The 16,946-nt window shown below is 47.2% G+C and overlaps 1 protein-coding gene and 1 long non-coding RNA gene across 4 annotated transcripts; one reads left to right on the top strand and one right to left on the bottom strand.

Annotated features, from left to right (window-relative positions):
- Nucleotides 1-449: 449 nt before the first annotated feature.
- Nucleotides 450-5,556, bottom strand: LOC132027099 (uncharacterized). Of its 3 annotated transcripts, XR_009407056.1 has the most exons (4): nucleotides 5,434-5,556; nucleotides 4,125-4,182; nucleotides 3,211-3,371; nucleotides 450-2,162 (listed from the first exon to the last, which is right to left on the bottom strand). It is a non-coding gene; the product is annotated as an uncharacterized LOC132027099 (long non-coding RNA). The 3 variants fall into 3 exon arrangements; XR_009407057.1 differs by lacking the exon at nucleotides 4,125-4,182 and having other exon boundaries at nucleotides 5,378-5,556; XR_009407055.1 differs by lacking the exon at nucleotides 4,125-4,182.
- Nucleotides 5,557-5,562: 6 nt separating this feature from the next.
- VPS11 (VPS11 core subunit of CORVET and HOPS complexes) lies at nucleotides 5,563-16,866 on the top strand. Its single transcript, XM_059415836.1, has 16 exons — nucleotides 5,563-5,774; nucleotides 6,543-6,687; nucleotides 6,779-6,914; nucleotides 7,244-7,407; nucleotides 8,358-8,605; nucleotides 9,311-9,512; nucleotides 9,911-10,062; nucleotides 10,803-10,989; nucleotides 11,607-11,753; nucleotides 11,866-12,054; nucleotides 12,165-12,326; nucleotides 12,530-12,669; nucleotides 12,754-12,956; nucleotides 13,089-13,260; nucleotides 14,957-15,179; nucleotides 15,302-16,866. The coding sequence occupies exons 1-16, from the start codon at nucleotides 5,584-5,586 to the stop codon at nucleotides 15,464-15,466; spliced, it is 2,826 nt and encodes a 941-aa protein (XP_059271819.1). The 5' UTR covers nucleotides 5,563-5,583; the 3' UTR covers nucleotides 15,467-16,866.
- Nucleotides 16,867-16,946: the final 80 nt, after the last annotated feature.

The raw sequence follows: 16,946 nt of genomic DNA, 5'->3' as shown, positions 1-16,946 counted from the left end.
AAATTAAATACTTTTAGCATTATGTTGTGTATCCACACACACACTTTAAACTTTAATGGAAATAATACTTTGTGACTGTTTTTTATTTAATTTACTGAGAACATTTTCCTATGTCATTTTTTCTCTACAGAATTTTCAGTGGCTATCTATAGAATTGCAGCATGAAGAACTATAATGTATTTATCAAGATTACTATTTGACAATTAGGTGGTTTCTTTTTTTCTGCTGTTATAAAATTGCAATAGACACTTAATTGACAAATCTTTATTCAGATCTACCCCTTATAATCTACTTAGGATAAATTCCTAGAAGTGGTTATGCAGGCCTAAATTCCTGTTTAGGCATTTGATATATTCTGCCAAGTTGCGCTCCAGAAAGATTTATTATCTTTGCTCCCCACAGCAGTGAATGACAGTGCCTGTATAGACACTAGTAAGGATACTGATGTGTTTCTGTGGTCCTGGTATTACGAATTTGAATAGGATGGGAGGTGTGGAAGAGAAGGCAAAAGATTGGGAACATTTCACAGTTTGCATTGAGATGGGGATGATTAAGTGTCAAGAGAAAGCAAGACTTCCAGTTTTCTTGAATTCTGTCATTTCACGACCTCATAGAGAATTGCTCAGAATTATGAACAAATTTATGGAATTGGCTTTAAAAAAAAAATAAATAAATCGAGCACCCAGAATATGGGGCTTTAGAGTCGGGCAGACCTGGATTTGCCTGTAAACACCACTTTCTACCTGTGTGACTCAAGGCAAGTTGTTCAGCTTTCCTGAGCCTCAGTTTCTACAGCATTAAAAGCGACCTGCTGGTACATGCCTGACAGGGCTGATGTAGAGGGGGGTAAGGTGCTTAGCACAATGCTTGGGACGCCCTAAGCACCAAATAGACATTAGTTAACTACTTGTTCCTGTTCTTAGTGGGGAGAAATACATCTTAAAAATGGGCACTACTGCAGTGTTAAAAGCTTGGTTAAGTGTTCTGCCAAGTTCATGGGGAATTTCCTTTCTCTTTAAGGGGCCAGATTTTCACAATCAATCTGCTAATTGCTTCCTCCTGTTTCACCATAGCTTTGGAAGTTAGGCTCTCCTGTATTTGGAGACCTCTGAGTATATTTTAAGATTCTATTTATTTGTTAGAGAGGGAGAGGGAAAGAGCACAAGCAGGGGGAGTGGCAGGCAGAGAGAGAAGCAGGCTCCTCAGTGAGCAGAAACCCCCATGTGGGACTCGATCTCACGACCCTGGGATCATGACCCGAGCCGAAGGCAAACGCCCAACCAGCTGAGCCATGCAGGCGTCCTTCTGAGTTTATTTTAGATTGACCTTCCTGTTGCTAAAGTGGAAACTTCTGCTAGCCCTCATACGGACTAAGAGGAAAAAAAAAAAAAACAGACCTTTCAGTATTCTGGAAAATGGTTTCTACCCCGAGAGCCAGATGAGAAAAAACAAAACAAACTGATAGAAAATAAAAACTCGCAGCCAGAACAAGAAGTGTTCCTGTTTTGCTCCAGTGGATATGGCTGTTCTGTACGTCACGGACAGCAGTTTGCTGAAGAGGAAAAGAGGCCATGGCTAGGCACTCCTTGATTTTGAATTGTGATCTCTTTAATTTCAAGCTGAAGACTTGAATTGCTTCTTTATCTTCAGTCCATTCAGACCTCAAGGTCTCCATATGCAGAACTATAACTGAATTAGTACATCATTTTCTGTGCAGTTTGCCTGCTTATCTTCCTTACTATACTGAAGTTCCTGGACTTAGACAAGTATCACAAAAAGATTGTTTATGTTCTTTTTAAAAAATTATTTATTTATTTATTTATTTGACAGAGAGATGGCGAGAGAGGGAACACAAGGAGGGGGAATGGCAGAGGGAGGGGGAGAAGCAGGCTCCCTGCTTAGCAGGGAGCCTGATGCAGGGCTCAATCCCAGGACCCCAGGATCACAACTGGAGCCAAAGGCAGACACCTAATGACTGAGCCACCTAGGTGCTCCTCTGGTGTCTGTTCTGACAAGTATAGCCCAGCTTCACGCTTCAGAAAAGTGTCTAATTAAAGGTTAGGGACCGGAAGAACTTTGATGTGCTCACCCAGGGAGAGTCACTTGAACCTCTTGGAGACTCCGTTTCCCACCAGAGATAATGATACTTCTGCAAATGGTTGCTATGAAAAGTCCACAAAAAGAGAAAGCACCCTGTTAGGTATAATTCATTATATAAAATTAAGGACTGGTTACTGTCAGATCTTTTAAAAATTTTTTAAATTTATTTGACAGCATGTGCATGAGAGAGCACAAGCAGAGGGAGCAGCGGGGAGAGGGAGAGGGAGAAGCAGGCTCACTGCCAAGCAGGGGAACCTGACTTGACTCAGGGCTCGATCCCAGCACCCTAGGATCACAACCTGAGCCAAAGGCAGACGCTTAACCAACTGAACCACCCAGGTATCCTTGTCAGTCCTTTCTGTGTCTGTCCCTTGCGGTGGTTGAGCTCCCTAAAGGGCAAGAATCACGTGTTGTTCATATTTACGTTCTGGGAAGTTAGTACAGTTGCAGGAATAGTGAGTACTTGATACATGTTTGTCAAAAGGAGGAAAGGAGGACGCCTGGGTGGCTCAGATGGTAGGGCATCTGCCTTCGGCTCATGATCCTGGGGGCTTGGGATCCAGTCCCTCATCTGGCTCCCTGCTCAGTGGGGAGCCTGCTTTTCCCTCTGCTCCTCTCTCTCTCTGTCTCTCATGAATAAATAAAGCCTTTAAAAAAAGGGGGGGGGGGAAGGAAGGAAGGCAGTAAGTCTGAACAGATGCAATGGATTGTGAATCCCTGCCTTCATACCCTTGTACCCTCATAAATAGGACCAAATGGACACAGGCTTTACCAGGTTCAGGTATCATAGGAAGACTCTGGGCCAATGCCATTGGACAGTAGGGGGAGCACCCAAGTCAAGGACAAAGATGCCCCTCTGCTGTTCACATCTCTGCGTTCACATTACTTCTTTATTTTATTGAAAAGTGATATACAACATTGTGTTAGTTTCAAGTATACACCCTATCAATTTGATATTTAAATACATTACAAAATGGTCACCATGTAAATCTAGTTAACCATCTGTTGCCATATAAAGTTTTTATAATATATTGACTATATTCCCTATGTTGTACATTACATCCTTATATATGTATTGTGTATTGTATAAATACATTTTAACCTCTTTACCTGAGGCACTTGGGTGGTTCAGTCTGTTGAATGTCTGGCTCTTACTTTTGGCTCAGGTCACGATCTCGGGATAGTGTTCCACGTGGGGTACAGTGCTCGGGCCAGAGTCTTCTTGGGACTCTCCCTCTCCCTCTGCTCCTCCCCGTGTTTGCGTGCTCTCCCTTAAACAAAAATAAAATCTTGGGGCACCTGGGTGGCTTAGTGGGTTAAGCCTCTGCCTTCAGCTCAGGTCATGATCCCAGGGTACTGGGATCGAGCCCCACATCAGGCTTTCTGCTCAGCAGGGAGCCTGCTTCCCCCCCCCCTCTGCCTGCCTCTCTGCCAACTTGTGACCTCTGTCTGTCAAATAAATAAACAAAATTTTTAAAAAGTCTTTTTTTAAAAGAGAGAGGAGAGGAGGAAGCCACCCAGGTGCCCCCCAAAATAAAATCTTTAAAAAAAAGACAAGGGGCACCTGGGTGGCTCAGTGGGTTAAAGCCTCTGCTTTCGGCTCAGGTCATGATCCCAGGGTCCTGGAATCGAGCCCCACATCGGACTCTCTGCTCAGCAGGGAGCCTGCTTCCTCCTCTCTCTCTGCCTGCCTCTCTGCCTACTTGTGATCTCTGTCTGTCAAATAAAATCTTAAAAAAAAAAAAAAGAAAATCCCCTTTACCTCTTTCACCGTCCTTCTCACCCCCTCACCTCACATCCTCACATTGCTCCTTTTTTTTTTTTTTTTTTTTTTTAATGTAAGCTCTGTGTCCAATGTCAGGCTTGAACTGATGACCCCAAGATCAAGAGCCGCATGCTCTACCAACTGAGCCAGCCAGGCACTCCCCACATTGCTTCTTTTAACATCTGTTATTCATAGGCTTAACAAATGAAATACACACAATATCCAAAAAAATTAAGGAATGGTACAAAATATACTCAACAGATGAAAGAGAGTCGACTCCCCATTTGTGCTTCTGCCCATGGTTTCAGATCCTGAAACTGTGACAGAGGAAAGAAATCTGAGCTGGACGTCAGAAATCGATGTGAACTAGACAGTTTCTTTCTCTCACTTATCCCTTCAGCAAATGGGGCACTACCTTTTTTCTCAACCAGATTGAGGAGAGGAAGGGGTATGGGGAAGATCCACATTCATTTCTTCAACCAAACGTGGAATATCTACCACCTCTGTTAAGCCTGGTTCCTGGTAAATAAAACACAGCCCCCACTCTCTGGGAACTCCTGGTGGGAACAAAAAGTAAAATAATCTGGAAATAAAAAGCTGTGGGGGAGAGGGGTGCAAAACAAACTCCACAAATACTAACCACATGGTCACTTTTTCACACGTCCATATCTCAAAATGACACTCCTGTACATAGCTCCTTGTGACACCAAACTGTACACCTACAGTTTTCCCTGCGAACAGTTGGTTTAGCCAGAGATGGAAATGGTGGGTGGCCATGGAATATCTTGGACACTTGCCACTTGTTAAATCACTTGGCTCTCAGAGCTAACCCTTCCAGGCATTTTCCCTGTGTTGGGCTTATGTTCCATACCCTCCCACTATAGAAAGGGAAAGAAAGCCTACGTTCTTGAGAGTTCCTGCATCATGAGTATTTCCTAGCTTCGTTAAGAAATATATTCTATGCGTCTACTTCATGCCACACACTCTAACAGAGGGACACAAAAACGAACGTTAAGACTCTGTGGTTCGCAATCTGTATCTGGTGGCAGATGCAAACTTCTAATTTTAGTTCTCCGCTCTTACAGCTGAAAAGCCAGTTTCATATACCTTCATTCATTTATGCCTCAAAACAGCCCTGGGAGATCGGGACATAATGCACTTAAGCACAGTGGGTTACAATTCACAAGGCGCCTGACAGTCCTCACCTTTTTTCCTTCAAGATTTTATTTGAGAGGAAGAGAGCATGCAGGGTGAGGGGCAGAAGAAGAGGGAGAGAGAATCTCAAGCAGACTGCGCAGAGCCCAGAGCCCCAGGCGGGGGTCGATTCCACGACCTTGATATCAAGACCTGGCCGGAAATCAATAGTCGATGCTTAACCGACTGAGCCACCCAGGCGCCCTCATATGCCTCATCTTGATCCTTCACTGTCCATGCATTTAATAAGGGAGGAACCTGATGCTCAAAGAGGTGAAGGGTCTAGCACTTCAGAAGCATTTTACCCAGTGCACGTACAGAGTCAATAAATTAGCAACCGGCGGAGCGAGTGAGTGACCAGCTAGGAGTCCTACCTCACGCGGGCCGCACCCACCGGCCTAGGGAAGCTGTCACTCGGACTTCAGGGCGCATGTGCAGTCTGGCTCCAGGAAGCGGTCCTATCACGTGATCCCTGCGCGCCTCTCACATGACCTCTCTCCCAGAGGCGGGGACCTTGGGCCAAGATGGCGGCTTACCTGCAGTGGCGGCGCTTCGTTTTCTTCGACAAGGAGCTGGTGAAGGAGCCGATAGCAAATGATGGGACTGCTCCTGCGGCTGCACCTGCCTCAGGACCCGCTGCTTCCAAGTTCCTCTGCCTCCCTCCTGGCATCACTGTCTGCGACTCCGGCCGAGGGAGCCTAGTCTTTGGAGATATCCTTCCTCTGGAGCTGTCTGTTCCCTTCCTAGATCCCTGAAGAGATCCTGCTGGGATGGAATCTGTCGGGCACAGGGGTTCGTGTTGCGTGCCACTTTTCTTTAGATGGGTGCTCAGTGCTTCTTCTGCGGCTTGAGGGAAGAAAGAAGGAAGTCCATTCTCTTATTACCAACTGAGCAATCCTGGGCAAGTCACTTAACCTCCCTGGGCTTCAATTTACTTATCTGTGAAAAGGGTATGAAATATCAACTTAGAAAGGTCGTTTTAAAAAAATATTTTATTTATCCACTTCAGAGAGAGAGAGAGAGAGATCATGAAAAGGGAGGTCAGAGGGAGAGGCAGACTCGCGGTGGAGCTGGGAGAGTGATGCGTCCTGGATCCCGGGACTCCAGGATCATGCCTGAGCCCAGGGCAGTGGCCTAACTAACTGAGCCAGCCAGGCCACAACAAGGTGATTTTTAAGATCAGTCAGAACGATGAATGCAAGTAGGCTTTACAAGATGAAGGTGTTAGATATCATTACCTCCCCTGCCTAGATCGTGGGCAAGGAGATAGATGAAAGCGAGAGTTTGTTGCTTTGTTCTTGACAGTGTTGGTACTAAACTCTGGCCGCCTTTTTCACTCTTTTAAAGGTAGGGACTTTCCAGAGATGATATGTGGGAAAATCCTGGAAAATTTTAAGGAGTTGGGTGAATGTTAGTAGTTATCTGGGTTCTGGTCTAAATATATCTCCTTGAAAAGGAGGCTCCTTGACTATTTTGCACATATGGAAGGCCAAATCTGGTTCTTACCTCGCTCCCTACAGCTGACAGGCTTCCAAGCCTACAAACTGCGGGTGACACACCTGTACCAACTGAAGCAGCACAATATTTTGGCATCTGTTGGTGAAGATGAAGAAGGCATCAACCCCCTGGTGAGTCCTAGAAGGGAAGTGGGAAAGGACCAGAAGACTAGAACGACTGTTGGAGGGGACTAGCATTCACACATCCGAGATGTGTTCACAGGTAAAGATCTGGAACCTGGAGAAGAGAGATGGTGGCAATCCACTCTGCACCCGAATCTTCCCTGCCATCCCAGGAACAGAGCCGACAGTTGTGTCTTGTTTGACTGTCCATGAAAATCTCAACTTTATGGCCATCGGTAAGCAGAAGGCAAACGTAACGCTCCGTGATTCTTTACAGATTTTCTTCAGAGTTGCTTCTGCACCTTGTCTTCGCTGTTTTAATGAGATCATTTTGTACTGAACTCAGGCCTTTGAGATATTAAAGTTTGGAGTGGGAAAGCATTCATTCAGTTTTGTTCTTTGAAAAAGAGTCCGTGAGTACCGATTTTTATGTTAACCACCGGGAAAGCTGGGTATGAGAAGAAAGTTTGTCACTTCCAACAAGTGCCTCAAATGGTCTTTTTCCCTTTCTGTTCTTCCTGATCTTTTCAGTCTCATTGAAGTGCTGTTTCCTGTTCTCCTACAGGTTTCACAGATGGCAGTGTTACACTGAACAAAGGAGACATCACCCGGGACCGGCATAGCAAGACCCAGATTCTGCACAAGGGCAACTATCCTGTAACTGGGCTGGCCTTTCGCCAAGCGGGAAAAACCACTCATTTGTTTGTTGTGACAACTGAGAATGTTCAGGTATGAGTTAGGGGGCAGGCAGGGGAGGGTTCTCCATTGCTCAGGGGCCTAGAGTAAGGAAGTGACAAGAGAGGTAGAATTCTTAAATTTTTCATCGTGTAGCCTTGAGTCATTTGCCCTGCTTAATATTTTATTTCTTCATTTAAGAGAGGAGGAAAAGTCAGAATTAGGAAAAGAGCTAGAGCTTATAGTTAAAGACCTGAATTTTCTTCCTGACTTGTTAAGTGACATTCGACAGGTTGCTTTACTTTGCTGGTTCTTAGTGCTCTTCTTATTTCTAACAGCCTACTCTCAGAAATAATCTTTTGGTAAAACAGTACAAGATTACTGTATTTCTAATGGTGGCAGGATTCCATTTGTAGGTAGTGATAGTATACACAGAGGAAGGCAGTGTGCTCCTTGCTTTCCTATATATATGTATCTAAGGATATATCTATATATCCTTATATAGATTAGATTTTATATATATAAATCTTATATATATATATCTATAGATATCTATATATCTATAGATATCTATCTATCTATATATAGATTTTTTTTTTCCTTAAACAAAACCTTAGATTTAGAGATTTAGAGGATTAGAGAGAGTGCGCACATACACAAGCATGGAGCATGAGTGGGCTGGAAGGAGCAGAGGGAGAGGGAGACGCAGGCACCCCACAGAGCAGGGAGCGCAACATGGGGCTCGATCCCAGGACCCTGGGATCATGTCCTAAGCTGAAGGCAGATGCTCAGCTGACTGAGCCATCCAGGCACCCCACACCTACCCCCCAACCAGCTTATATATATAGTAGATGGGTGATGATTAATGGACAAAGCAAACAGCCAGAGAAAGTCTTAGGGTGCTGTGAGTTAGAGAGAGAGCCAATGTGGAGTTGGGAATACCTTTGGGAAGGCTTAGATGCCCGCTCCTGAAAGGGAGCCTGTTAACTCCTTTCTTCTCACAGTCCTATATAGTTTCTGGAAAGGATTACCCTCGTGTGGAGTTGGACACCCATGGTTGTGGCCTGCGCTGCTCAGCCCTAAGTGACCCTTCACAGGACCTGCAATTCATAGTGGCCGGAGATGAATGTGTCTATTTGTACCAGCCTGATGAACGTGGGCCCTGCTTTGCCTTTGAGGGCCATAAACTCATCGCTCACTGGTTTAGAGGCTACCTTGTCATTGTTTCCCGTGACCGGAAGGTTTCTCCCAAGTAAGGACTCCAGGGAGAAGGAAGAGAGTATAGGGCTATCCTCGGTCTCCCAAATTCACATGATTTTTAAAATCCTAATGCCTGCATCCTGTCAATCTCCTACTTTTGTTTATGTAAATTATGCTTATACCTAGATTCACTTGTAATGTTTTTACTGAAAAAAGTATTTTTGCTACAGATGTTTGCCAAGCAGCCCTGGTGCACTAGAACACTCCAGAGGATTTGGGACTGCCTTTTTTTTTTTTTTTTTAATTCTTCCATCAATATAAATTGGGAGGAGGAACAAGGAAACAAGTAGTAGAGAAGTTGGAAAGGGCTGGGTGTGCAGGACATGGTATTTTTATCCTGAGCAACCTGAAAGGGGCGGTAGGGTCTTCTGCATGAGGGAAGTGATCCCTGTCAGTGTTTGTTTTCACTCAGCACGAAGTGCAGCATCTCGTATTTACCAGGTGCTAATTATGTTAAACAAATGAGTGTTTGGATGTTCTTAGTTTTTTAATCTATTGCTTATGTTAGTCATAGGATCCTGAAGGGTAAGATCTCTTCCTACAGCTGCCAGTGCAATGCTGCAATTACAAAATGTGCTGCTAGAGGGGCCGAAGGGCGGTTTGTCAGGGGTGGAATGGGCAGCACTAAAGTTGTGATGTAAGGGGTTGCTGAGACAGAGCGGTTAGAAATACCTGGTGCTTTTTCTTTTCCACACAGGTCGGAGTTTACCAGTAGGGACTCCCAGAGCTCCGACAAGCAGATTCTCAACATTTATGACCTGTGCAACAAGTTCATAGCCTATAGCGCCGTCTTTGAGGATGTAGTGGATGTGCTTGCTGAGTGGGGCTCCCTGTACGTGCTGACGCGGGATGGGCGGGTCCACGCACTGCAGGAGAAGGACACACAGACCAAACTGGAGGCAAGGCCACCAGGTTCCCAGAGCTGGCCACAGGCACCCAGACACAGCTGTAGGAACAGGCTCCCCAAGTCACCTTGGCCAGGGTGTTTCCCTCCCTTTGGGGCACAGCCTTACCCAGGTCCCTTAGGGCAGAATTACAAGGTAAATGACCTGGGATGAGATCTTAGAGGAAGATAATGGCTAGGAGCCCGAGTCCATTCTCAGGGTCTGTTCTTTCTGCCGAGAGACTTGCGCGGTAAGGCAGTGTTGGTCTTGGGGGTATCAGAGAGGTCTTGACCTATCTGGAATCTAGGCCGACCAGAAGTCCGGGACTGCCTGACTTGTGTATTGTAGGTGCATTGTGGGAAGGTGTCTTTTCTGGATGGCTTCTACCAATTTTTTAATCTCTCCCCTTCCAGATGCTGTTTAAGAAGAACCTATTTGAGATGGCCATTAACCTGGCCAAGAGCCAACACCTGGACAGTGATGGCTTGGCCCAGATCTTCATGCAGTATGGGGACCATCTCTACAGCAAGGGCAACCATGATGGGGCTGTTCAGCAGTATATCCGGTCAGTCCTGGGGTGCTTTAGGCTATAGCTCTGCATGCAGCCAGACAGGCTGACGCCTGGGCTTCAGTGAGGGGAGCAGACTCACCAGTAACCACCTTTTCCTGCAGGAACTGGGATGGCCTTGGTGAGAAGACAGTACACTTAATTGCAAAGGGTTAAATATTACATGACCAAGATACAGTTGAGCCGATGAGTTTTAAAGTTGAACCTCTTGTTTTATACTTCAGCCTGGCCTTTGTTAATATCATTTTGGGAGCGGCCAGGGGTTCAATTGGTAGAGCATTCAGTTCTTGATCTCAGGGTCATGAGTTCAAGCCCCACGTTGGTCATATAGCTTAGTTTAAAAAAAAAAAAAATGTATTTTGATCTGGTTTTTTTAAGAGAAAAGGATATTCATCTCTTGGCTTCCACAGTTTTTTCTCTTGGTACTAATTCTTGGAATTTTCTGCCCTAATAAGGGGTTTGAGGACCCTGTCTAGCTCCTTTCCCTACCTTTCTAGTATTCCTGTTTTCAGCCAAGTTTAAGAATCGGTGCTCTGGAGCTTTGCTTTCTCACATGGTCCATAATCCAGGAGCATTGGTATCATCTGAGTCTTTGTTAGAACGAGAGACTCAGGCCTTACCCCAGACCTCTTGAAACAGAATCTGCATTTTAAGAAGACCTGCAAGCGATTCCTATGCACGTGAAAGGTTGAAAAGTACACTGATGCAGATACTGTGTGATGCACGTGTCTCTCCAGAACCATTGGGAAGCTGGAGCCATCCTATGTGATCCGCAAGTTTCTGGACGCCCAGCGCATCCACAACCTGACCGCCTACCTGCAGACCCTGCACCGGCAGTCCTTGGCCAATGCTGACCACACCACCCTGTTGCTCAACTGCTATACCAAGCTCAAGGACAGCTCGAAGCTAGAGGAGTTCATCAAGGTGTGGGGGGTGTTAGTGGGAGAGTCCCTAAGGGTCACACTGAGCATGAGGTGGCACTACCATGGCTTGCCCCTCAGCAGATGCTGGGAGAGGAAGGAACTGACCTTATGTGGGGAACAGGATCCTCTGGTCTATAAACTGGGAAGAGGAACAGCCTTTGCTAGTTCTGTCCCAGCTCCCCTCTTGTTTTTTGATGCTTGGACTTGCCATAGTATCTAAGCTGGAATTAACATTGGGAGGCCCCTGGATCCCCACAGGAGTCCCTGAAATAGTAGGGGCAGAGGAAGACTTTGGTTCTTAGAGACTTTCTGAGAAGAGGACATAATGTTCTAAAACAATGGGCTTTATTTATTTGCTTTACTATTATTATTATTGGTCTCCCACCGACCTGGCCTTGACTTTATTGTTATGAAGAATCTGGGAGCACCTGCCTAGCTCAGTCAGTAGAGCCATGTGACTCTCGATCCTCTGGGTTGTGAGTTCAAGCCCCACATTAGGTCTAGAGATTACTTTAAAAAAGAAGAAGAAGAAGAATCTGGTCTTAGAATCAGATGCAGGTTTCCTCTCCGTTCCCCAACCCCATTTCTGTGAATGACTGTTTCATGTCTCCCTGGCAGACAAAGAGTGAGAGTGAAGTCCACTTCGATGTGGAAACAGCCATCAAGGTCCTCCGTCAGGCTGGCTACTACTCCCATGCCCTCTACTTAGCTGAGAACCATGCCCATCACGAGTGGTACTTAAAGATACAGTTAGAAGACATCAAGGTAAGTGAGACAGAGACCTGTTCTTTTGTTAGGACATTCTTGGAAAGATGAGCGTGCTTCCTGGTGGGTGAGGCAGGAGCACGCGCTTCCTCTGCCCGTTACCTCTCTCCAGAATTATCAGGAAGCCCTCCGGTATATCGGCAAGCTGCCTTTCGAGCAGGCTGAGAGCAATATGAAACGCTATGGCAAGATTCTCATGCACCATATACCGGAGCAGACGACCCAGTTGCTGAAGGGGCTATGTACAGACTATCAGCCTAGCCTTGAAGGTCAAGGAGATCGGGAGGCCCCAGGCTGCAGGGTGAGACCTCAGGGAGAATGGCTTTTGGACATCAGGGATCATCTCGGGGGGCCTCAAGGAGACCATGCCCATTCACTCGGCCTCCTCCCTCCCCCTCTTCCCCACCCCAGGCCAACTCTGAGGAGTTCATCCCCATCTTTGCCAATAACCCTCGAGAGCTGAAAGCTTTCCTGGAACACATGAGTGAGGTCCAGCCTGACTCACCGCAGGGCATCTACGACACACTTCTGGAGCTGCGACTGCAGAACTGGGCCCATGAGAAGGATCCCCAGGTGAGGCCTGGCAGATCTATGGTGCTCCTCTTCCACCTTCTGTGGTGGCCTTTTGCTGCCTTATTATGACCAATAACACCTCACCCCCCAGGGGAGCTGAGTGGTCCCTTGTGAAGAGACGGTTGAAGAGGTGGTTGATTGGGCTTGTTGCGGAGACCCTGTGATTCTGCCCTCTGGCCAGCAGCACGCTTCTCCTTCCCTAGGTCAAAGAGAAGCTTCATGTGGAGGCCATCTCCCTGCTGAAGAGCGGCCGCTTTTGCGACGTCTTTGACAAGGCCCTGGTCCTCTGCCAGATGCATGACTTCCAGGATGGGGTCCTTTACCTCTACGAGCAGGGGAAGCTGTAAGATGTGGGCCAAGTTCGAGGAAGGGGGAAGGGTCCCGGTGTCCGGGGATGGCCGCTGAGTGTGCCCTGCCCTGGCCCCAGGTTCCAGCAGATCATGCATTACCACATGCAGCACGAGCAGTACCGGCAGGTGGTGGCCGTGTGCGAGCGCCACGGGGAGCAGGAGCCCTCCCTGTGGGAGCAGGCGCTCAGCTACTTCGCCCGGAAGGAGGAGGACTGCAAGGAGTACGTGGCCGCTGTGCTCAAGCACATTGAGAACAAGAACCTCATGCCGCCCCTACTAGGTGCTTGAAAGGACGGGGTAGTGGGGCCCAGGGGGGTGAGGGCCGCCAACAGCTCCCGGCAGGGGCTCTTCCATTCCATCCAAAGGGTGCTTCGTGCTTCATTGTCTCCTTTCCTTCCTGACCCAATCTCAGTGGTGCAGACGCTGGCCCACAACTCCACAGCCACCCTGTCTGTCATCCGGGATTACCTGGTCCAAAAACTGCAGAAACAGAGCCAGCAGATTGCACAGGATGAACTCCGGGTGCGGCGGTACCGAGAGGAGACCACCCGCATCCGCCAGGAGATCCAGGAGCTCAAGGCGAGGTACTTGGCAACTGGATACATGTAAAGGCCCAGGGGATGGCCTCGTTCTTCACCAGGTGTCACTAAATACTTTCCGTAGAGGGTTAGATGGAGCGTGTTCAGACATTTCATTCTTAAAGATCTGTCTTAATGGAGGAATTCCAAAGAATGGTTTATCCCATAGATCATTATTTATTGGACTTTGGAGAATGTTACTTGTGGCAGGTACTCTTCTTTCTATAGGAGTCTGTGTTTTGTTTTGAAGATTTTATTTATTTATTTGAGGGAAAGAGAGAGAGAGAGAATGAAAGCAGAGAAGGTAAGAAGGAGAAGCAGACTCCCCATGGAGTTGGGAGCCAGATGCGGGACTCAATCCCAGGACTCTGGGGTCCTGACCTGAGCTGAAGGCAGTTGGTTAACCAACTGAGCCACCCAGGTACCCCAGGAGTCTGTGTTTTACTTTTCCTAACAACACACCTAAGTTGTGGTTGGAAGCCATCAGAAGTAAAAAACAAAAACAAAACAAAAAAAACTTGGCTTTAGAAGATAGAGGAAGTGGATAATTAGAAGTATTTGTACTGTATGTTAATCTCCTACTTTTAAGTTTTAATTTGCCCTTAACATTATAAAATATTGGGACGCCTGGGTGGCTCAGTTGGTTAAGAGGCTGCCTTTGGCTCAGGTCATGATCCCGGCGTCCTGGGATTGAGGTCCGAATTGGGCTCCTTGCTTGGCAGGGAGCCTGCTTCTCCCTCCGTCTCTGCCTGCCACTCTGTCTGCCTGTGCTCGCTCTCGCTTCTCTATGACAAATAAATAAATAAAATCTTTTAAAAAAATTATATTTACTAGAGAAGAAGAGTTTTTTCATCCCACAAATATTTACTGAGCCCCTGTTACGTCTCAAGCACTGTTCTTTTTCTTTTTTTAAAGGTTTTATTTATTTATTTGACAGAGATCTCAAGTAGGCAGAGAAGCAGGCAGAGAGAGAGGAGGAAGCAGGCTCCCTGCCGAGCAGAGAGCCCGATGCAGGGCTCGATCCCAGGACCCTAGGATCATGACCTGAGCCGAAGGCAGAGGCTTTAACCCACTGAGCCACCAGGCGCTCCTCAAGTACTATTCTTAACAACACAGACAAAAAGCCCTGCTGTATGGCGCTTACAACATAGAAATTGAAACAGACACTGAGTAAGCAAAATGTTATGTTAGATGATGATAGGGTCTAAGGAAGAATTGAGTTCAGGAAGGGGAGGAGGGTGCAGAACGTTCTCCTGTAGGAGATGGCCAGGAGAGGCCTCACCGGAAAGGTCACATCTGAGTAGAGACCTGAAAGACCAGTATAAGCGCCCAATTATGGAATGACTAAATCTCAGGGATGAAAGGTACAGCATAGGGGAATATAATAGTGGTGTGCTAATAGTGCTGTGTGATAACAGACAGTAGCTACTGGGGCACCTGGGTGGCTCAAAGATATGCAGGACAGTTTAGTGGTAGTTGTGAAAACTGAAAGCATTAGCTGGCCTTGCAGGGAGCCTGCTGAGACTGCAGGTCCAAGGCAGGGTGTCCTCATTTGATTCCCTGTTGGTGACAAGGGCAGGGCCTTGCAGTCCCTTCCAGGGACCTCACTCTCCTCCTTGACTCCAGCTGCCTTCTCTCTGCTCCTGGCTCTCAGCTCTGCTCTCACTCTTTGCCACTCCCTTCTGGTCTCCCTTGCCTGCAGTCCGAAGATCTTCCAGAAGACCAAGTGCAGCATCTGTAACAGTGCCTTGGAGTTGCCCTCTGTGCACTTTCTCTGCGGTCACTCCTTCCACCAACACTGCTTTGAGAGTTACTCAGAAAGTGACGCCGACTGTCCCACCTGCCTCCCTGAAAACCGGAAGGTCATGGATATGATCCGGGCCCAGGAACAGAAACGCGATCTGCATGATCAGTTCCAGCACCAGGTGGGCGTGAGTGTGTGGTTAGCTGCCCCACTCCCCGAGCCTCACCAGAGCATCAGCTGGTTTCCTTCTCTCACTGAGGACTGGGAGACCTACAGTTCTGATTCTTCTCTCTTTCCCTGCAGCTCAAGTGCTCCAACGATAGCTTCTCTGTGATCGCAGACTACTTTGGCCGAGGTGTTTTCAACAAACTGACTCTGCTGACCGACCCTCCCGCAGCCCGGCTGACTGCAAGCCTGGAGGCTGGACTGCAGCGGGACCTGCTCATGCACTCCAGGAGGGGCACTTAAGCAGCTTGGGGGGTGAGGTGTGAGAATAGGGGTGCAGCAGTGGAGACTCGGGGGACAGAGGGAGGGCTGTTGCACAGGAATCAGGCACACATGACCAGGACTAGACCCTGATCCAATGCCATGGCCCTCAGGAGTAAAGGGGACTTTTTCTCCTTCCTTCTTTGGCCAGCCCGCCATTCCTCCTGTTGACTTTTTGAGCAGTGTGGATCATTCCAGACCAGCGGGGGAGGGTACCTCAGCAACCTCTGAGTATGAACAATAGCTGCTTTATTCTCTCTCCAAGAGCACCAGGCTGTGCTTGGGTCCTTGCTCCCAGAGTCTATAAATAAAAGAATATAATAGTTTGGGGGTTGAAGGGTTTATTCTGGGGACTTCATGGTAATACGTAGCTGTGCAAACTGTACCTTTCCTCTGCTCTGGAGGACCCCCGCTTCCTTTCCTGCACAGTTCCTTGAAGACCGTGTTGGACAAAACCTCATTCCAGTAGTGGGTGGAGCCTGTGGCACCTGGTAGACTTTGATTTAGGAACCTCTGCAAAAGGCCTGATACCTTTCTGCTCCAAGAGCAGCCTGGACCAAGGTACCCAAAACAGCACCTGCTCTGTAGCCTGGCTGGTCTCTGTGGCTCTCGTGTCAATCACATCTTTAAGCAGGAGACAGATTCTGGTGGCGATCCTGGAGTCGAGGCCTGCCTTCCCAGCGGTAGGTTGGTGCCTTGCTGGATTTAGTACCAGATGATAAGCAGGATAAAGAGCCCTTTGCCCTTGACTAAAACACTTATTTCCAACCTCTTCAAATTTGCCAGCTGAAGTTTGTGTTGCTAGGTGTGTGCCTATAATTTGCGTTACACTGCCTGTCAGAAAATTGCTCTGGGGCACCTGAGTGGCTCAGTTGGTTAAGCATCCAACTCTTGGTTTTGGCTCAGATCTTGATTTCAGGGTTGTGAGTTCAAGTCCTGCATTGTGCTCCAAGCTCAGCATGGAGCCTACTTAAAACATTTTTTTAAAAGGAAAACTGCTCCTATGGGGCTGTTTAGCCCAAGAAAGTAACCTTGGACGTTGTGCTTTAGGTAATATTCAGAAGAGGTAGAGTACACTATATTTATCATGGCTAAAAATAGAGACTTTGGGTCAGCTGACCCAAGTTTGAATCCTAGTTTGATTTAGGGCATCTCTTACCTCCTCTGAGCCTCAGTTTCTTCATCTGTACATCAGGAATGAGAACACCTTCCTCATACAGCTGTTACGAAGGCCAAAGGAGCAATCGGGTGTCCAGTTCTTTTGATAGTGGTTAGCCCACGGGTGCTCAGTACATGGTTATTAATATTGTTAGTGGATAAAGCACTTTTCCTAACACGCCCTTTCCCACTAACATTAATAAAGTGTTGGCACTCTCTCTTCAGTTATTTGTCTTTGATCTCTGAACCAGTTTCCTCAATTAAAAAGTAGGAATGTTAGCCTACTTCGGGGTTGTAGCGAGCT

This window comes from Mustela nigripes, chromosome 1 (genome assembly GCF_022355385.1).
Source record: "Mustela nigripes isolate SB6536 chromosome 1, MUSNIG.SB6536, whole genome shotgun sequence".
Lineage (NCBI taxonomy): Eukaryota > Metazoa > Chordata > Mammalia > Carnivora > Mustelidae > Mustela > Mustela nigripes.
Note: the sequence above shows the minus strand (reverse complement) of the source record. Positions and strands in the feature narration are given on the sequence as shown.